This window comes from Pleuronectes platessa, chromosome 12 (genome assembly GCF_947347685.1).
Source record: "Pleuronectes platessa chromosome 12, fPlePla1.1, whole genome shotgun sequence".
In the NCBI taxonomy this organism is placed as follows: domain Eukaryota; kingdom Metazoa; phylum Chordata; class Actinopteri; order Pleuronectiformes; family Pleuronectidae; genus Pleuronectes; species Pleuronectes platessa.
The window spans coordinates 14,663,527-14,684,189 of NC_070637.1; the positions used below are offsets into that span (position 1 = coordinate 14,663,527).

General features: G+C 41.6%; 1 protein-coding gene across 8 annotated transcripts in view; it reads right to left on the reverse strand.

Moving 5' to 3' along the window:
• wdfy4 (WDFY family member 4) overlaps window positions 1-20,593 on the reverse strand; it is a 37,596-nt gene extending 17,003 nt beyond the window's left edge. For 4 of the 8 annotated variants that reach the window (XM_053435627.1, XM_053435633.1, XM_053435634.1 and 1 more), the window contains exons 1-42: window positions 20,188-20,593; window positions 18,432-18,799; window positions 16,916-17,173; window positions 15,809-15,920; window positions 14,922-15,046; window positions 14,561-14,689; window positions 14,217-14,406; window positions 13,288-13,477; window positions 12,878-13,038; window positions 11,478-11,710; window positions 11,226-11,365; window positions 10,921-11,051; window positions 10,638-10,739; window positions 10,338-10,528; window positions 8,637-9,367; window positions 8,358-8,451; window positions 8,055-8,269; window positions 7,862-7,944; window positions 7,554-7,770; window positions 7,339-7,415; window positions 7,033-7,251; window positions 6,652-6,830; window positions 6,326-6,557; window positions 5,752-5,897; window positions 5,568-5,679; window positions 5,294-5,484; window positions 5,048-5,200; window positions 4,829-4,902; window positions 4,308-4,466; window positions 4,130-4,224; window positions 3,948-4,044; window positions 3,615-3,817; window positions 3,072-3,238; window positions 2,867-2,986; window positions 2,609-2,770; window positions 2,369-2,527; window positions 1,778-1,904; window positions 1,534-1,682; window positions 985-1,223; window positions 782-903; window positions 449-640; window positions 246-355 (exon numbers count right to left, since the gene is read on the reverse strand). In XM_053435627.1, the coding sequence (XP_053291602.1) occupies window positions 246-355; window positions 449-640; window positions 782-903; window positions 985-1,223; window positions 1,534-1,682; window positions 1,778-1,904; window positions 2,369-2,527; window positions 2,609-2,770; window positions 2,867-2,986; window positions 3,072-3,238; window positions 3,615-3,817; window positions 3,948-4,044; window positions 4,130-4,224; window positions 4,308-4,466; window positions 4,829-4,902; window positions 5,048-5,200; window positions 5,294-5,484; window positions 5,568-5,679; window positions 5,752-5,897; window positions 6,326-6,557; window positions 6,652-6,830; window positions 7,033-7,251; window positions 7,339-7,415; window positions 7,554-7,770; window positions 7,862-7,944; window positions 8,055-8,269; window positions 8,358-8,451; window positions 8,637-9,367; window positions 10,338-10,528; window positions 10,638-10,739; window positions 10,921-11,051; window positions 11,226-11,365; window positions 11,478-11,710; window positions 12,878-13,038; window positions 13,288-13,477; window positions 14,217-14,406; window positions 14,561-14,689; window positions 14,922-15,046; window positions 15,809-15,920; window positions 16,916-17,173; window positions 18,432-18,452 (6,807 nt within the window). In that variant the 5' untranslated portion in view covers window positions 18,453-18,799; window positions 20,188-20,593. Of the gene's footprint in view, window positions 1-245; window positions 356-448; window positions 641-781; window positions 904-984; window positions 1,224-1,533; window positions 1,683-1,777; window positions 1,905-2,368; window positions 2,528-2,608; window positions 2,771-2,866; window positions 2,987-3,071; window positions 3,239-3,614; window positions 3,818-3,947; window positions 4,045-4,129; window positions 4,225-4,307; window positions 4,467-4,828; window positions 4,903-5,047; window positions 5,201-5,293; window positions 5,485-5,567; window positions 5,680-5,751; window positions 5,898-6,325; window positions 6,558-6,651; window positions 6,831-7,032; window positions 7,252-7,338; window positions 7,416-7,553; window positions 7,771-7,861; window positions 7,945-8,054; window positions 8,270-8,357; window positions 8,452-8,636; window positions 9,368-10,337; window positions 10,529-10,637; window positions 10,740-10,920; window positions 11,052-11,225; window positions 11,366-11,477; window positions 11,711-12,877; window positions 13,039-13,287; window positions 13,478-14,216; window positions 14,407-14,560; window positions 14,690-14,921; window positions 15,047-15,808; window positions 15,921-16,417; window positions 16,890-16,915; window positions 17,174-18,431; window positions 18,800-20,187 lie in introns of those variants that run through there. The other 4 variants (XM_053435629.1, XM_053435628.1, XM_053435630.1 and 1 more) reach the window with 4 other exon arrangements.
• Window positions 20,594-20,663: the final 70 nt, after the last annotated feature.

Sequence of the window (20,663 nt, forward strand, 5' to 3'; positions counted from 1 at the left end):
TCAATTACTATGCCCACTCAGGGGCAATCAGCTGTAATAATCCAAATCCATTTAAAGAAATAATCAAACACCCCCACAGGGCTGGACGGCCCATAGCACAAACACAGCAGTGACTTTGGGATTGAGCGTTTGGGTTCAGCGTTCTGGGACAGAGAAGAGCCTGGGAAAAGGTGACCCCACAGTCAACACATCGTCCTGTGTAAAAGAACCAAACACTGGTTTGTATTGTGTAGTATTGTGTTTACCTCGACTGTAACCGACGCTTTGCTTGGTCTGCCCAGAGCTGATCGAACTGCACTGCTGATCAAATCAAACGGATTCTGAGTGCTGCTGTCCAACTTCTTCTTCTGAGATTCTACAAGGATGAACAAAATTGAAATGTCAAGATCATGGGCCCATCATTCAGACATCGTCTCCATTTGCAATTATTAGGATAGTGAGCGCAAACCTATGTGTAGCAGCCAGGCTTTGCTTGCCGTCTCCTCCCAGAGAGGGCTGATATCAGTCATGCTGACAGACCCTTTCTCCGTCCTGTGCGTCGCTGAGATCTCTATCTTATACGTCTCTTCAAGCGTGCGTTGTCTCTCCGCCATGACCTTTGACCAGCAGGCCTCCGCTAAGGACACTAGTTCTCTGCCATCTGTACACACACACAAACCCACGCACGCACATTTGTTCAGAGCTTGTGACCGAGTCAATCTTCATAGAAAATCTACACAAATGGCAGGATAACAAAATGAAGTTAAACAAACCCTTGCAAACAAATGTTTGGTCATCATACCTGTGGAAGTGTCTGCTCGGTGGCTGAGGCCTGCAGAATGTCTTGCTTTGGTAGGAAACAGGTGAAATGATGACCTCCTCTTTTTAACTTTTTGCACAGAACATCCAAATCCATCAGGGTAGCTAAAACATAAGGGTGACTGTGTGAATTAAAAGTGAATGCTGGTTTCATCTGCATGTTTGTCTGTGTGCTTTCGATATTACCTGCCAGATCGTATCAGTAACAGACAATGAAGAAGGCATGTGATAAAGTTCACATTTGCGTTGTAAGTTGCCATGACAACATCCCAGACTTCCATGAAGGTCTGTAATGTCCTTATGACCGCTTGCTTTTCTTCTTGGGAATGACGCGGTTGAGACAAGAAATAAAGCAGGACTTCATTGGTACATGAGTAGAGAGCAGATACCGTCTTCTCTTTCTGAGTTTGGCCTTTCTCCAGAGCCTGGAAATATAAGGCAGAATGTCTGTTGTGAGTTACAACAGAGATGAGACTAATCATAGTTGTGACCTGTGGGCAGCCATTACATTTTCCAGATAATCTGGAGCTCCGATAAGTTAAAAAGGAACAAAGTCCAAATAAAAAAATTAACAGATAACTTTTAAAGTTGTTAACATTTTAAAGATTAACAGAAATTTGATCAAATTTTATGAATTTCCAATGAGAGACTTTTTGGTGAATATAATTTTTCCATATTAAGTTATTATATATAAATTAAGTATTTATATGAGGTGTTTCTAGGTCTGTGACTCACCACCACAATCTGGTCTGTGAGGAAGTTGAGCAAAGTGTCAGAATCTCCCAAGAATGTTCCACTGTAAAGTTTGTGCAGCAGCGTCTTAGTGAAGTGCACCACATTCTCCATCAACGTGCCCATCTGTCCTTCAGGGCTCTGACTCAAGTCTGTAAGATATAAAAACGTCATACATTCACATGAGATTTTAATGGTGGACAACTGGTCAGTTTCGGGTTTGAGGAAACATGCATCACAATCCGACCTTGTGAGTTGAGATGAGTGTTGTTTTCATCGTCTTGGCTGAGCATGTGAATGATGTCCATCATCAACTCCAGCAGCTCCGTCTGGAAAGTCTGCCTTTGTTCCAGCGATGCACCGTCAGGGCAAAACTGGAACATTTATATATATCACTGATTAGAAAACATAATGCAGCTAAAAACAACAAATGTTCATATGTGATGATGTTTTCCTCTATTACACCTGATTGTGAGGGAAACATATTTTTGAATGTCATCTCTAGTGTAGGTGCTGGTTGTTATGTGTGTGTGGCTAACTGAAAACACTGTTACAGAAACATGGATTTCTTTGCCTATCGCTGTTCTCTCCATAATATCGGTTGAATGAGCTCAACAGAACCTTGGCTCTGCCTTATTCTGTAACTGAGCAAAGAGTGGCACCTTCTGGAGAATGAGAGTTTTGCAGTATATCTAAGAGCCTTTTTTTTTTTCAATGGGTATGCACATTGGCAATAATACCTGGAGTTTTTATTGGTACAAATGCAGATATAAGTGAGGGATATCTATGAGCTATACATCATTAATGATTACTTGTGTCTATGTGCATATGGATTCACCTCAAGCAGCAGAAGAGGAGGATATGTGCTGGTGTTGGCAGAAACATTTAGGAGACTGTCCATGAGCAGTATTCGGATGAAGTCGCACACTGGCTTCCTGGATTGACAACTCTTGGATGTGTCCTGATCGTCACTTGTTAAGGAGTCCTCAGCAACACTCTGAAATACATGACCACACCAGTGAGTACGACTAGAAAGATTGAAACTATAAAAGGCTTCAGGAACAGAGGACATACAAACCTCTGAGCTGTCCAGAGGGTAAACAGTTCCAGCGAGTGCATGGAGGAACTCTGGAGATACCCACAGTGGGTCTCTTGGCCGAAGATTATGGAGGAGACAAAGAAACTGCATGACACTTGCTGGGAGCTGCAATTCCCATGATGCACCAGTGCTTGGGGTGTTCTTCATTGGAGTAACAGGCCGGAGAGGAAAATGTGTTACACATTATCAATTTGTAGTAAAAAAATACTGAGGAGATCAAGATTATTACATTCTTACCTGAGTAATGACAACTTTGACTAATTCCAGCAGAATTGTAGCAGCTTCAACACAGAACTGCTGAGCAGGAGCGTTTTCTTCACTGACAATCATTGACTGTAGGGTATCGTCCAAATGCACCTGTAGATGACATGTGATATGAAAATATTATAATTGAGATGACGCTGACAATTATTTTGATAAATTCCCCCCAAAAAACTCTCACCTTTCCATCAACAGTGTGACAGGTTTTCTTCTCTAAAAGCAAAGCAGCCAGAGCTTCATACACCTGAGGGAGGTGCGGGTGTCTGATCAGCAGCCCCTGGAGAAGATAAAACCCTCGACACGAGGTGCTGGGGCACTCGTATGACCATGAATGGGCTCGAAGGTTGTCTTGAGTCATAGCAAGAAAAAAACATATGGATTTTGGATGAATGTAGGACACACACAATTTCTAAAATCTTACAAGACTTTGAATTTAAGCTGTTCAGTAATACTAAAACCAATTATTAAAATATGATTTTAATTAATATACTTAAGGCTGATATTTATATATACAAAATCATATTCATTTACCATCTAACTCACTAAAAATAAATATTTCTTAAATCTTTAGAATTTGTTCTAACTCATTTAATCAAGTTACCAGCCAGGGTTATGTATCAAAATATAAAAATGACCTTAATAGCATGACAGTGGTTTCACTGAAAGTAGCAAAAGGATATCTAATAAATGTCCTGCTTCATTATGAGAACTTATCCGACTTTACCCATGACGGTAATGGGTTCCTTCATGCCTTCAATGAGGGCTCCTGGAAGGACGCTCTCCCGGAAGCTGCTCCGCTGGTCCGGATTGGACAGAAAGTGTGTGAGCAGGACGAGACCCAGTTTCAAGGTAGAAGGGTGAAGGTGGGGCTGAAGGAAGAGCAGGAACCAATCACTGCCCAGGGAATCAAACGCTTGTTTCTGCTGACTAGTGTGGAATAAAACATAACAGACTAATTCAGTTACTGCTTCTTGCATGGTATGATGGCACATCAAATACTGTGGAAAATGTGTTTTTGTTGCAGTTTAGAAACTAAACTGTGACAGAAGATACTCACTCTTTGGTTAGAAGGCTGTCTGAGTCGAGGATTTCACAAAGCGCCACTAACAGCTGGTTGCGGATCCAGATGAGGCTGGCCGGGCCAGTGCTCTGAGCTACAACACAGACAGGACATGTCATTCATGAGTCATGTGAGGCATTGTGTAAGTCGGGGTTGTGTGTGGTCTATCATGTGTGTACCTGGTGTTTCCAGGGAAAGATCACTGTCAAATAGCTCATTGTCTTCAGTCATGTCACTAAGTGGAGGGAGTGTGTAGACCAGGAAGAGCCCAAGTCTGACAAACAAAACGACAATTTTAAAAATAGTATAACAGGAGCACTTGGACACATACACACGGGATATATTCCCAGACTGTACCTGCTCATGTCCAGGGGGGTGAAGTGAACTTTTAGGAGGGATGAAATAACACTGGAAATGACCTTAACCTTCTGAAAGTTCACCTTGGAATCAGAAAGCTCAAAGAGCAGCTTAGGTAGCAGGCCTATAGAATGCATGACCGCAGCGCTCCTGCTGTCACTGTTGAGTATACAGACAAAAAAAACAGAGAGAGCATTAATATCAATCACAGTCTGTTCCCACAGACATATAATCTAATTCCGGAATCCATGCACATGTTCAGTCATGCTCCTCTCCTCAGCCTCTGTGACTGATTCTGTTGAACATTCCCTTGACTATTTGTGCTGCACATTTCTGTGATATTGATGGCAGACCGCTGCAGATTTTGACACAACAGTCGATAAAGTGTGTCGTCAATCCCGAACAAGGGCCTCTTTATTGTGTTACGCAACTTTTTAGCCATGTGAGTTAAAAATAAATTGGATTAAAGCTACAACATATTCTCGGTGAACTGTTCACACTCTGATCACTTTGGAATTTACCTTGAGGATTTCAGGATCTCAGTAAAGTGGTTCAGAACTGAAAGGTCCAAATTTTCAGATGTGTTCTGCCAAACCTGGAAACATGGAGCAATGAAAGATAAACAAAACTAACTATTGGCTTCCAAAAGCAATTAAAATCTTTCCAAATAAATACTGGCAGGACACGAATATCCAGTTCCTGAGTCCACTGAACGTTTCTGGTTGTAAAATGTTTCTTACCTCCAGGTCACACAGCAGTGCTTGGAAAGCAGGTGTGTTTTGTAGGCAACCACATTCAGAGCTCAGCTCCACTGAATTTGAAAGATACAGAACCAACTGAAGGGTTCTGTTGCTGACCAGACTTCTTTTCATCTTCAGCAGGAATGCTAACAGCTACAATGAGAGATAATTACAGGTAAAGAGCAGAGTTTGAAAGGTGTTGCCATGTGAAAGCCCTCCAGTGACTTAAAGCATGATTCAACCGACCTTGTATCCGTTGATGCGTTTCATTTCCTCTTTCATGGCAGAGTTGGTTTCAAGCACAGAAAGAAGAACTTTAGCAGCTGCATACAAAGAGCTGTCATCTGGAGCCATTGCAACAAGGGTAAGAACAACTGCAGGCCCCCCAACGTACAGGAAACCATTAGATGCACTGCTGGGAGTGAACGTACGCACACCTAGAAAGAAGAAGCCAGGAGCTCAGAAAATGTGCCTCTAAGAATCAACTCAAGCAGAAATAAGTTTTTTTTTTTATTATTACCAAAATGTCCAACCAGCGCTGCTCCTATGGTGCGAGCTGTGCCACTCAGGTGCTGGCAGATGTTTCGTGCAAGGAACACGGGCGTGGAGTTATCACGAGAAGTTATCCCCATCTGTAATTTGATACATTGATTGATTGCTGTGTGTGAAAACAACACGCACATCGGTTTTAAGTGTCACCTTACCTCTTTAGCGATCAGTCTGCAGTCTACCTCATTGTAATCCTCTCTTATCTGTACAACAGTCGTTAATGACGAAATTGCTGGGTTGATACCAAATGAAATCCTTTCCTCAGGAACCAGCCTGAGAAGGAGAGACTCTGGTTGATCACCTGGAAACAAATAGAGAGGTAAGAAAACCCAACACTTATCAGTAAAGTAGAACTTACACAAGATACAACAATGAGGCTAAAGAAGATCAATGTAAATAAATCAATGCGTCAACTAGAGAAAAGTTTCACGTCATTATATTTGACTGTCTCAGTTTGTGTACTGTGCTTCCATACTGAAGCTCTTTGTCTGTTCTGCAGAGTGACTAATGTGAGCATGCAAGGAGCACCGTGAAAACATAATTTCCTGCATGACACAGCATGGGGGAAGCCACAGTAAATAATACAAAGAATATCCATAAAGAATCTAAAGAAAATGTTTATCTTTTAACATAAACCGATCTTACAGATTATCGAAACCTCACAGGCCCTTATCCAGGATGAATTACTGAAAATAAGAGAAATACTCTGTACAAGATCTCCTCACCCACCTGTGTTGCGCGGAGCAAGGAAGTTGCCTAAATAGGCAGTTCCTTGTGTGTATATGACAGCCACTGCCTCGGGACTCAAAACCTCTTCAAAAAGGTAAGAAGGACCCACTCGCCACACAAGAGCAGCATGTTCCTTCCAGAGAGCTGGTGTTCCTATCAGTCCGTACACGTCAATCACAGCTGTCGGATCCATGGAGACATATTGACCCGGGAAAGGCTGAATATACTTCATCTGACAGAGAATGCACAGGCATTACTTTTTCTGATCATGATAGTTTGTATGATTCATGAATATGTAACTACCACATTACATCAGCTCCTCATACCTTTCCTGTCCCCAAAGTCTTGCCGTTGAAGTAGGCTGTGGTCATACAGCTCTTCTTCACATCTTTGGCCATGACCACAGCCAGATGGTGCCACTGACCTGGGACCAGCATGCTGGAGCAACGCAGCCTCAGTGATGCAGGCAGAGAAGTGGGAGTGCAAACGTCTGGCTCCATCATATCTAACATAACAGACATGAAGGAAGACAATCAAACATAATTTGGCCGTATAATCTACGCATTTAACCATTGTATTTTAAGAAATAGATAAATTAGTATATTTGCTCTATATAATAGAACAAAAGAATAACAAAAGTAGCTGATCTTTTAATTTCTTGATAATCAATAAATGTTATGCTATAGTCCCAATAGGCCAATACTAACCCAGGTATGTAAATGTATCCTCCTCTGTGGAAATGACCAAACAGCCGTCATAGGCTGAGAAGGAGATTGACAGGCAGATGTAGTGTTGTTCGGTCCGGGACATGTGGCGAACCACTGACAGCAGACGGATTGGGTGTGAATCACAGGCTGAACTGAACCTGTTGATCTGGAACCAGCAGGAAAATGAGAGACCAGCTGTGGGCGGAAAACCCCTGCAGTCTAAAACATGAAAGGGAGATGAAGTGATATTTTATTCAGATTTATTAACAAATATGAAAGTATCCCTCTTTTAGAATAATAACTTACCTCCTCCAATTCCACCTGTTGAAATTGAATCAGCAGTCACTCCTTTGACTGTGGCCAGAGAGGGCAGGAAGAGACAGCTGCGAAGCATACAATCACATACCAGCAAATTAGTGAATTATTGACATTCTTATATATACTAAGCATTACTCTTGATAAGCATTACTTATTGGTGCTAATTGCAGGGAAAAACAAGGGCCCAGTAAAACAAGACTCACCCATATCCACTCTCACTCATGTCGAACTCCACAAAGGCAGGTGAGGAGGAGACCCTGTGTGGTCTGAAGGTGCGCGGTGATGTCATGGATACCAGACTAATGATCTGATGGACGGGGATGGCAGAACCAACTGGAGATTCACTTTGAGCTTCAGACTTCAACAAGCTGAAGGCCCGCTTCAGAGTCCTTACTGAAGATCCTGCTGCAGCGTCTGTCTCTGTTTGAAAGAAAGACCACAATTAATGTGAATTCAATAAAATGTTACAAAGAACATAAATGTAGTCACTGTCACAAAACAATTATTTTACCATTCGATGCAGGAGCTGGCTGTGAATGCGTTGCTGTTTTGTCTGCCAAGCACATAAGAGGGTCTCCTAAACACAGGAACTTTCTGAGGAGGAATAAAGAGCACGTCAGATCTTGCCTGAGTAAATATTTAGAAGGGATTGCATTGAAATAAAGAAAATGCATGGGCTTGAACAGAGACAGTTTATGTCCGACCTGAAGTCTGAATGCTTGATGGACTGGGAGGAGAGCTTTTCCAAGATACGTGTAATAGGTAGATATAACGGGTGGTTTGGAATCAGCAACATGCTCTGACAATGGGCCAGGAGCGTGGAAACCAGCCCGCCCTCGCACATTATCTGCCGGTTCCGCTCAGGTTTGACCATGGCCTGGACATGATGAGCTAATGAAAACTGGATCTCCATAGAGAGCTGGGAAAGAGGTAAAGAAAAATGTCTCAATGTGTTGGCAATATTACGTAACATAAGCGACTGTAACATGTTCAGTCTAGAAATGTACCTGTGGGTCCTGGGGAGAAAACACTGCAGGAAGCAGAGTCATCATAACTCTGATTGCTCCTGGATGAAGAATAACATGATCACGAGTGAACCTACTGTTGGAAAAGCAAAAACAAAAAAGAAAGAAAAAGTATAGGTTGATATTTGTGAAATAACTTAGACTTTCCTTATAGACCCAACTCATAACCAAAATTTAGATTTGAGTGTCGAGAAAATGTATTTAATGTAACATGTAAAAAAATGTACATTCCATCCCCTCTAAATGGTTACACATATCCACCTGCAGGGAGACTCTGTGCAGACTGAAGAAATACTTGTTGCTGTGCTCCTGGATCCTCTCTGAGTGTCCACCACTGACTGTGGGCCTGACCCTACGATGGTAGGGGGGGACCCTGAACACACACCTTCATATCCTGCTGGTCCATCTAGATTATCTTTATCTACAGCAGACCCACTCTCAGGATGTAGCCCCAAGTTTAACTCCTGAGAAGAGTAGGCCCCTGCGGCAAACTGGTCAAGAAACGAAAGCAGCTTTATACATGTCCGAAGAGTAACAGGAAGATTATGCTGCAGTGTGGTGGATTGAGAGGAGGGGGCTTCAGCAGCCTCCGCTAAATCAATGAACTGGTGGAAACTCTTCCCAGGAGGCTGGCCATCCCGTGCAGTCTCAGGACAGGAGCCCTGCTCTGCATCCCACGTCTCTTTCCTGGGTTTTTCACTGTTGAAGCAGCCGAGCTGGAGCAGAGCATCTGCCAGCCTCTCATAAAAGCCGCCAGTCTCAAAATGGTGTGCATTCACTGTGTGAAGATGCACGGCCAAGGCGATGATGTGAACAGCGAGGAGGAGGAGGTCCAGCAGCTTTTGATGCCCCAAGGACTTCCACACTTCTCCTTGTGGAGGGTCAGCCAGAGCTCCCTCCATGTCCATCACCAGAGACAGCAGTCCGGTGAAGCCTCCTGCTCTCCTGAAGGCGTCCCAGCTGTTGGGGCTTTCCAGGACCTTCAGCACAGACTGAAATACATAAGAGAGCAGTCAGATCAACAGTGACATGTGTAATCACCAAATATGCTTAAACCAACCATACATGCGACAATTAAGATGATTTTTTACTATAGTTTAAAGTGAATGTACAGTATTACGATTTTTGATATGTTGATACTTTGCTTTGCTTCCAGCTTTTAAAAGCACCTCTCTAGTCAATTAAAACAATGTCATGAAAAATAGATGAAACACACAGATATATCATAAATCATTTCTGGTAACTAGTTTTTGGAGGTGAACAAAATAACATTAGGTTTATTCAATTTAAAGAGCTAATCCATCAGGTAGGTAATGTGTGAGGCAGAACGCAGAGGGAAATGTGATTAACTGAAACTGGAGTAATCACAATGGCTCTCAACACTTGCCAACCCAGGTCGTACCCAATCTGATTGCCACTTGCCTTAACCATGTTAGCACAAAGAACACAGACAAAGACACACACACGCACACGCACACGCACGCGCACGCACACACACACACACACCTGCTTCTGCATGCATGCACATTGCACAAACAAGCCCTCTCAAGCACTCACCCACATTGAATACACACAATATCTGCAAGTAAGTGCTCCTCTTGCTGCCATCTATAAAAACGGACACATACAGTAGGTGTGTAACTTAGTTAAGCTTAATCAGATCTCTGTCCCATTCACTGATCCGATAGAGGTGGTAATCTTCATAGTGCCACAGCACAAAGCTGCTGGCCTAATCAAATTGGCCTGGAGTTAACAGCTAAACCTGTTTTAGCAAATCAATCTGCATTTGTCTGTAATGTAATCAGGGTCCCACATGCTAAGAAAATAAATTCACTAGCTTATTATGTTTTAAGTGCATTACAATTGGTTATGGTTTGATGTAGAGTGGAGACTTCATTCTGAGTTCAGCTGAGATCACTTGTGTTTCTGGATGTTTGTATGCCGCTGTCTGTGACGTTGTACCTGCAAAAGGTCCCACTTCAACCTTAGTTCCTGCTGTGTTGAGGAGCAGATGGCTCCTATGGCTGTACTCATGAACTCCTCTGGGTTTATCTCAGCTAGCTGCTCCAAAATGCTCAGAGTGGGAGCTCGATACTGATCCTCATCCAAGAAGATCTTTATGTAGGGCACCATACCAAGGTCTCGAACTGAAACTGGAACAAAAATGCAGAACTTAAGGAGACAACAGTGGTTTCTTCTTCTTCTTAAGCTAAAGAGAGGTGGCAGGACAAGGACAATGGAGATGAAATTAAGTGCATTTACCTGTGTTTTTAATTGAACGCAAAGTAAGCGCAGACACAACTTGAAGCATACAGGTAGTGAGCAATCTTTCACGTCCTTCCACAGATGGCCCTTTCTGGGGATCTAAAGAGCACAAGAACATCAGAAGTAGTTTGTCAAAAACATTTGTCGAAAGGATTTTATTTAAAAAACTTCAAACCAAAAGTACTCAATCATCTTACGTTCAATTGAAAGATAAGTTGTTTGCAAACATTCACTCTGTGTTTATTAGTAGCTGAAAAATCGTGATAATGTTGATTCATACTTATTTTAGAGGGGGAGACAATTCCAGCCTTCCTGAGGATCTTAGCTCTCCTACGAAGTTCCCCGAGCAGCAGCTCCAGAAGACCCCAGTCACTCAACACTTCAGCGAGCATACCACTGTGCAATGTCATTCTACAGAGCGCAGGAGATAGATCTTATTCAACATACATCAAGGGACAAAATGGTATTATTAAAACCGCTTTCCAGTAAATACCACATGTGCTTTTTGTAAATCCGTTGCAGCACCATAGGGAGAAAGTTTTGTTTTTGGAGTAGAAGCAAGAGTATCCTCAAAACATGGCTCACCTATGAAAACATTTAAGAGCAACCACTCCAAACTCTGTTCCCTCTGCCCCTCCAGCCAGAGTCCCTGCCCAAATCTGCTTCAGCACACCCAGCAGTGCACGCAAGGTCTCATGGGGGATGTAGTTCAACTTAAATACCACCTGTCGAAAAGGAAAAAAGAAAGGTACCAAGCATTTTATCAGACGTCACACCCATGATATATCAAAGAAACAACAAACGCTGGAGCTTTACTGTCAACAGTAGAAATCATACCATCTCCAGCAGTGAAAAGTAAAGTTTTTGGGCAGGTGCTGGTTTACGCCACACACAGGCAGCCAACTGAGCCATCGACTGGACGGTCCACTCCAAGAGGAAGAAATTGGCCGTATCCCTCTCCCAAATTGTTTGCAGGGTTCGCAGGAGCTGGCAGCACAGCAGAGAATCATGGGAGCGCAGCAGTGAGGCCTGCAGCAGGTGGAAGGCCTGCAGGTTCTTTACTGTTAAACCTAGAGACAGAGGTTTCTGTTATTTAAAGTCAGATTGAACAAAATAATATCAGTATAGTTGTTCCTCAACTTCTGTAGTTGGTGGACGATGTACTCTTGTTCTCGTTCGCCACATAAAGCAAAACAATACCAGCTTGAGGTCAATTAAGCCATAAGATGTTTTGAATGTAAAGCTGGATTTTATCTGAATTTGCTCTGGCAAGGTCAGTCAGTCAATTTCAAAGAAAGGGGAAACCTTATAAATTACAAACAACCTTTAACACACAGCACATGCTGAATCCCATAAGCCAATTGAGTTACACATACATAGATAGATTGAACAAACATCATAACATGCATGAAAGGACAGAAGAAGAAGTAGTGTAATCTGCCTTGATAGAGTTTGTTTGCTGTATTGTCAAAACATTAAGTGAAGGTCTTAGATTTGAAAACCAAAACTCACTTGTGTTTGTAGTAAATATGAATATATACTTGGTTAGGAAAAGGATTAATTTACAACCTAATCAAAATTGCATCACTTTCAAATAAGATCAGTTCAAAACAATCCCTGGACCCTCGTCTGGAATAACATCTACTCCTCAGTGTGATAGATGCATCCTGAGTATGAATGTGTGTCTGTATGTTTGTTTGGATTGGTACGTATGTGTTTATTATGGACACTCTATTTATGAGTGTTGGATGGAGGTGTGTGTGCACCTATGATAGATGGCTGGTTGATGTAGGCCAGTGGTGAATGGATGTGGGGCATCCTAACAGAGTTAGAGGGGAAGCCTCCACTTCATCATCCCAGACATAATCACCTCAGCTTCCTGTTAACGTGAGGGGTGTTGTGCACTGCAGCAAGGTAGCGATGCGGGAGTGAGGAGTCGGGGTGTGTGGGAAATCAAGGAGAGGGAAAAGGGGGTGGTGCACTTTTAGGTGGTTTATATGAGGGCTAAAGTGCAAAGGAGGGATGAACTGTGTGGTCATTTGGGGGGCACATCCCCCTCCCTACGCCCCCATCTTTGCTGAGTGATGCAAAGATAATAATTAGATGGTTTGGAGTGTGCATTTGGAGGGGATGGTGGAGAGTTTATCCTCATGGTACAATAAACCGTTAGAGATAATTAGGGGGTAATAGCCTGAGAATAACAATGCAGAACTTGTTCTGTTTAAAACTTGACCTACCTTTGGTAAGTGGTGGATCAAACTTGAAGCCGGGAGGCTGGGGGTTGGTGACACAAAGAACCACTTTGAGCTCAGTTTTTCCGAGCAGGCTGAAAGATGCAATGAGAGCCAGCAACTCCTTCACAGGCTGGAAATGATCCTCGGGCACACCTTCCTCACATCTTATGATGGTGTCATGATAAAACACAAATAAGGTAAAGGTAAGTGATGTCTTTTTACTGACTACGAGCAAAAAACAATTAATTTATCAGAATGTCTATTTCCTTTAGCCTTTAAAAAGACCAAGTAGATTAAAATCAAATTCGTTTGATGTCTTTTCACATCTTTAAACAAGTTTGTCCCTTTTTTCATCTAATCCTGAACTCACATTGTGTTTTCATTATGTTTCGGTTCATGCCCGTTTGTCTTACCGTGTGAGGATGTTCTCAAGGGCCTGGTAGCCACTGTTAGTGTCAAACTCATTGAAGAGGGCAGGGTTGATGACATAAGTGTCTCTAATGAAGCTGAACACCGCCACAGCCACTTCAGCGAGCAGCGGTCCAGAGACATCAGCACTGATGTGCAACAGGTTCTGGATGCAGATACGGACACAGTTCTTGCCTAATTTGGAGGAGGCAGCATTCTTGGTAAGTTAAGATGTTATAGCTGTGAGATTTACAGCACATCAGAACAGAGTCAACACATTCAAAGTTTCCAATTCGAGCAATGGATCACCGCAAATAAGTAATGCCTGCCTTTTGAAAAAACCTGATAGGGAAAAATGAGAGTATGTATATTCATTCAATATGACTAATGTAGGAAGGAGCTAGAGTCATGAGAATAAAATATCACGCTGGAAAATGCTGATACATTTTTGATGTCCAAAATAAATCAAAGTAACAGAACATCTGAGTGAATCATTTGAGTGAATCATCTGTACTCACGGATGCATCATGTGAAACATACTTGCAGTGCATCTATTGCTGGGGTGTGTGATCATGCGTCTCTGTATAATCAACCACTGAAATAAAAATAGCTCCCTGACAAAAATAACTGTAAATGTAATCTAATTATCCACCTTCTACGAAAAATGTTTTGTATGTGTTCAGTTCCATTAGTGTCACAGAGTCTATTATAGCCCGGGTTCTCTGACTTTTTCTGCCATGCCGGCCTTCAGAAGCTCAATTATTAACAAAGATAAGGGAAACAACTAAATGATTCAAGTTAAATATAGAAAACCTCTGTTTGTTTGTTGTCTCTACATGAATCAATCAACTTAGTTTCTGGTCTGCACCCCCGTTTGAGAACCACAGTATTACAAGAAGCAGAAATGATACCTTATAGGTTTCACTCACTTTACCTTGCAAGCTTGGGACAGTGTTGCTTGTTGCGACAGCAGAGACTGCCTTAAGAAGGCGGGAGGCTTGGTGCCTCCAGGGGGCGCTGGTCTGATCCCATAGTGATGTGAGGCCATTGATAAGACAGTGCAGTTCTTGAGTTTCCACCAGTGCCTCCACATTGACTGGCTGTCTACAGAGCTGGAGGAGAACCTGGAAAAGAGCAGGGGGAAGAAGTGGATAGTGAAACCAAAATCCAATGTAGAAGAATTGAGGCAGTAGGGAGAGAATAGACAAGGAGAATATGCGTGATGTTGATGAAAAGAGTACAATGAAAATGTAAAATGAGGATATTGCCTCAAATGACCTGTGTTAGTGGCTCCTGAAATTTCTCTTCTACGTCTGTGTTCTCCTTTTTAGCTGGAAGGCACACCAGCAGGTACAGACATTTCACCAAAGCAACAGGGAGCCCTGGATTTATACAGGACAATATATCCTAAAAAAAAAAACACACACACAGACACACACAGTTTACATTGAAGCATTATAATTGTAAGTGAAATAAATTCAGGAGATAAAGTCTTTATCTTGAAAGGATACTTAACCTATAATACAAATAATAAGCCATGTTGTCCGAGTTTGGGGACTTCTGATTCAAAGGTTCAACAGTGATCAGCTGAAAATGTAGAGACCTAACATTGAAACCTGACTTGTTACTTATAACTCACTGAGCCGTCAGCTGTCAGCAGCATAAGGGACTTTAAAAGGAGCCAGCCCAGACTTTCTCCTATTTCACACTTTCTGTCCTCGTCCGGCCTCTGGAAGAACTGCACCACCTCTTCACGAGCCCCCTCTGAAAGCACAAAACACTCATTATTCACTGAGCCATGACTTCAGAAGACTGAGGGTCATAAACAAAAACAAAAAGACAGCAAGACCACAATATACTATGGCTGCTTCTCTTTATCTTCTACTGTCATAGAAACCATTAATATCTAAATACATATTTAAGTCAAGTAAACTAGTATTCAAACAGAAAGCATAATATGTATCTGAAATAATGAGGGTGGCTTAGTGTTCTTATTCATGTTTCAATTCTTTTCCAGATATGAACATTTGCATTGTGTTGCTATTTTGTCTGGTAAAGGCTACAAAACAGTTCCTGTACAGTAAATTATTTGAAATATTACATAGTGTGTACCTTAAAAAAGATCAGAAGTCGCAAGTCAAGATAAGGAGTATAAAATGGCCACTAGATGCACATTGTTAACACTTTATAGAACTTGGACCAATACTCGTCATAGTTCTCTCTAAAAACAAAGCAACAAAGTTTCTGCTTGAAAGCTCCAGATGAACTACCCTATTAACTATATAGAAAGACAACTGCACATAACAACAAGCAACATAGTGAGACAGGACAGCTACAAGAAATTAACCAGGTGTTTCCAAACTTCTGTGTAAGGATTCCGTGTGCTTTCCATTTTCCCACAAAAGACATGAATGACATGAAGAAAACACAGTGGAAAAGTACCACAGCACACAGAGGGGGAATAGAAAGTACCTCTGCATATATGGAAATAACCGTGCTGAATTTGCTTTTGTGAGTAGTTGGTACCTGCAGGCCTATCTCGGAGTCTGCTGTGGATGTTGAGGATGACCGTGTCAGTAGTGAGAGCCGCAAGTCCCTTGACATCCAGTCCTTCAAGTCTGCCACCATCCTCACAGACCTGGGATCAGAGGGGCGAGAGTCCATCAAGCAAAAGAAAAAAAAGTATTTTCTAAAAGGTTTATATAAACACAGATGTTGATAACTATGTTGAAAATCATTTTTACATTACATGAAACGTAATTGTTGCCCTTCCATGTATTAGGATATCTCTTCTGTACCTGATGTTTCAGTAGTTTACCCTGCAGGTACTACATCTGTGCATTATGATATTCAGTGTACCAATGTAACCACATTATGGTTTGAACTCAAGTGCTGTTGCTAATGCACTCCACTATAAATAATAGAAAGCAGTGAATACTATATGCTCTATTCAGTTCTATAAGAGGATATCGTATTTCACTGAGTTTGCTATTCTTAAGTGAGGCCCTATGTACTGGTCAAATCTCTGGTCATGAGGCTTATCCGTATAGACACACACACAGAACAGCACACAAACCAAAGAGTGATTACGTCTGCAGCTGTAAGCCTGATCAATGGTGTTACACACATACTCACAGATCAGTGATGGAATTTACACAGTATGTGTGCAAGGGGAGGTATCTTCATAGCTGTGAGGCAGTTCAGGCACTGAGAATAAAAGTGAGGCCTGGGGCTATGGGGCTGGAGCCCTTGGTATTTCATGTGATGGTCCATAAACTGTATAGATTTACTGAAAAACCGCATTCACAATTAATTCAGGGGACACAGCAGTGATGGGATCAGCTGAGAACCAAACATCTGACTGCAACTCATGGCTAATTTAATTGTTCATTCAAATAGATTTTCCAAAATCACAGTGCCCTGAGGCATCCATTTAACCTTTTCATGGTTGAGGCTTAATTAGAACTGTGGTTTCACTTCAAATTGAGATAATCAATTAATGTTTTGCTAGTTTATAGTCTCCATTTATTTGTTTCAAGACGTTTGCATAGAAAACTCATTCAGAATAGAAACTAAATAACTGCCTTTGTGTGGATGTACAATGAGTTAAGACCTTGTTCCAGTGGTCCGTACCTTTATGTAGAGAGGAAGGACTCTGACTAGCAGCTCCTCTCTTTGCTCTAAAGGAACATGGTCAGTTCTGTGGTCGGGGTTGGAGTATGTGTAAACTGCAAGTTCCTGTATTTGTTCTCTGAGCTCTTGTGGGAGTTGAAGGTTCCTACAGGAGCCATCTTCTTTCTGCTCCTTCAACTCCACAGAGGCAGATAACTCCCCTGAAGCACTCAGCTCGCCGGTTTCCTTGTTGATTCTCTCCCCTTTGGCAGTCTGGTCCTGGAGCAGAAAAAAAAGAGAGCTGGAAATTAAATTGTTTCATCTTGTTTTTGTTTTTTGACATCCTGAGTTTATATAATACACCCACTATCTTTTAATCATGTTTCTTTCTCACTTCCTCAGATACATTAGTCTCAAACCGAACCCGCTGCATTCTTCCTTTACCCACTGAGCACACCAAAACAGGTCACTGGAAGTCATGTGCAGCTCTCATTAGCCTCTGTGAGGTCCGTCAGTATAATTGAAGGCCAATTTTCAGTACTTGGAAGGACATGAAGCCAGTGAGTTTCATTTTTAAAAGTTGAAACCCCAAATGTCTTTTCAAGCTTCAAATCCTCCACTGCATGGAATCAATTTACCACATGTAGTTATACCATTTCCTATTGTCCAGTGCAGTATTAAGTTCATCCATCCATTATCTATACCAATTATTCTCAAAGATTTCCAGTTCCTCGCTGACATGTCGCCCTGGACAGGTCGCCAGTGTATGGCATAGGCCAACATATAGAGACAATGAACCAGTCACATCTACGGAGAATTTAGAGTGTCCCAATACATATACACATGTCAGAAAAAACCCATACCAGCGCTGACACAGGGGAGAACATGCATACGCCACACAAAAAACTGTTGCCATCAAAAGACACCAACACTAACTGGGAAGCAGCCCTCATACTTAAAACCAGCCAGTCACTTCAAAGAAGAGGAAATCCAAACAATAAATACGTAATTTGAGGAACACATTTGTAAAAGACGCCAAAATAGGATATTTTGCTTTTACTAAATCAAACAGATGTGAAACTGATAAAACCCTTTAATGTCCAGATCAGCTCAGTATTAATCCTAACATCTATATACAAAGCATTGAACACAATGACGTAATTCCTCTGTGGTTTGAAGTCATTCACATAGAAGGCTGCTAATGCAAGTATATGTCATTTCTCTGTAACTGTCAGACTAAAGCTTGTTTCCTAATTACAGTACAATTAGTTACTGTAGTAAAGTAACAGGAGGCAGAGTCAGTCTGTCCTGTGTGAAATGAGGGTGAGTGAGAGACTAGCAGCAAGAAGGCATGTAAGCATCACAAGCTATTCATTAGTTGTAAAGCAGCACATGTCTCTATTATGTCATGTAGTGATATACAGCCAATTATGTCAAAATGAAAGTGTATATTATCACCAGTACAGTAGCACTTAAACACTAAATTTCCAAAAGCAAATAGCTCATGTAGCTCACAGCTAAGTCTTCATATTCCTACCTGGACTTGTGTTAGAGCCATCTGGGAGTTTCCTCTCTCAGTTTCGTCACGTTGTCATCCGTGTTGTTTGGTTTCAACTGTCTCCACCATATCAGGAGGAAAAAGACAAGCAGAGACCTGCTAAGACATGACCAGCGTCAACAGTGCGGACACTTCTGTAAAAACTAACCCGCCTCTTACTAATCTGCTACCAGCAGACTGAACTTTGAACAAGCAGAGCAACTCACATCAGCTGGCTCGGGTCATGTGCTTCCTCACTTCCTTAGAGAAGCAGAAGTGAAAAGCTGTTGTTAAGCTGGCTGGATGGGGCCCTCCCACGACCGCTCAAAGAAGAAGCCCTAAGGCTGGCATGATATAAATCTCTGGGACTGGATCCAATGATTAAAAGAAACCAGAATAAATTAATTAATAAGAAGTAAATTAAATAATATAAGTTCTTGTAAATCATTTGGTTTTATTGTATAAGTAGGGTCTGATTCATAGCTTGTTTTTCTTTCCTCACATCTATTTCACGTGCTGGGCCTTCGATCATAAGGAATGTGTTGCTGTCGTTTGAATGAGTGCAGCAGCTGCATGGAGAATAGGAATCCACTGTTCGGAATGGTGACAGAAAATCACAGCAGTGCCAACATTACTTAGCTAAATAGCACCATCTTGTGGGGATGGATTGCAAAGTAATAGATGTTTAGTGTGAAGTTTCTTGGGATCGAGAATGTGTTTCCTCATAAACCGAAAACCTGAACTGATCCTTATCCAAAGTGGAACCACTGTGGAGGAGACACAATTAGACATCCGTGACCTGTTGAGCTAAAAACAGAGCATCTGCCAACATGTGATGACAGTCTCTTAAAGCTGTATTACTAAGCACATGCTTACTTTTATGTCTGTGGTAATAATAACGGTTCGTTTCCTGTAACCAAACAAATAACATTTCTGATAATACTTTTATTATGTCTAATGGCTCTTTTTATATTTGAATGCTAGACTGTTATTAACATGATTTATAGATGGGTTATATATGGAAAAATAAAGCAATCATCTTTGTGACTGCAATATTTTTACCTTATGCACTGCATTGTAATCTATCCAGTCCTTTTCACAAGATTATATATATTTAAGTTTTACTAATAAAGTCAAGTTTTCCCCTGAATGGCAACTTTTTGATACAACCTGTGACGGCTATTGAGATATTGAGGGCCAAAAATACTGCTTACAGGAAAAATAGGCTTTTTTATCTACTGGGAGTGTTATCGCATTAAAACAGCAGGTTTAACCATCAATGATGCAGCCATTGTTAATATTAGTCGTTGTTTGTAATCTGTGGTTTTCTCTGTTTCTCAGGCTCATTTGGAAACTGAATGATACAATCATCGTCCAATGTGAAGGAGGGATGGGCAATATGGACCAAAATGTCAGATAAAGTTCATTTCAGAGGATATTTAAGTTAAACAGACTGATTATTGCTCTTGAGTGAAGGTTTGAAACTCTTCTTTATCGGTAGATAATGATATACAGCAAGACATTTTTAAAAATTTGAGGTAAGACATTACAATTATATAAATTATACCTCCTCACTATGCTTGTACAATGCATACGAATTATATTGGTGTATGTTTATATGAACCTTGGAGTATTTATTGATATAATTGTATTGGCCAGTCCTAATATGAAGCCACACAAAATACAGTCAAAGGATTACACAGACTTTGACTCCAAATATATATATATTGTGTGTGTCACAAATGAATAGAGATACCTCCACCTGCTCGTTTCACCTTCTCTCTCACGACCTCCATGGCTATCCCTCCATTCTCAAGCCATGCTACTGTTCCCAGTTGTTGCCTCCGGTCGGGGGACGTTCCTCCTCACCTGTGTGCTTTGACTTTGTTTACACTCACACTTACAGCAGGTGTTAGCATGTGTTAGCATGTGTGGCTAACACGCTTACTCATCACCTCTGCGTCAAACCTGCGGGCGAGGGTCCGGACGAGTACAATCACAAAACATGACGCACTTTCCTTCAGACGGGAACAAGTCACTCCTTCTAGACATTCATGAGTTTACACCGCTCGTATCTCGTTGTATAAACAGTGAATTAATAATGGTTTGTTTGGTTGGTACGTCTCTTTTCACTGTGACACAGCTAATTGACGTTTTTCAGGTTTTTTGAAGGGACGTTTTGAAGGGACGTTTTTTTACGCGCCGACGTCACGGGTCACGCGTCCCCCTCTG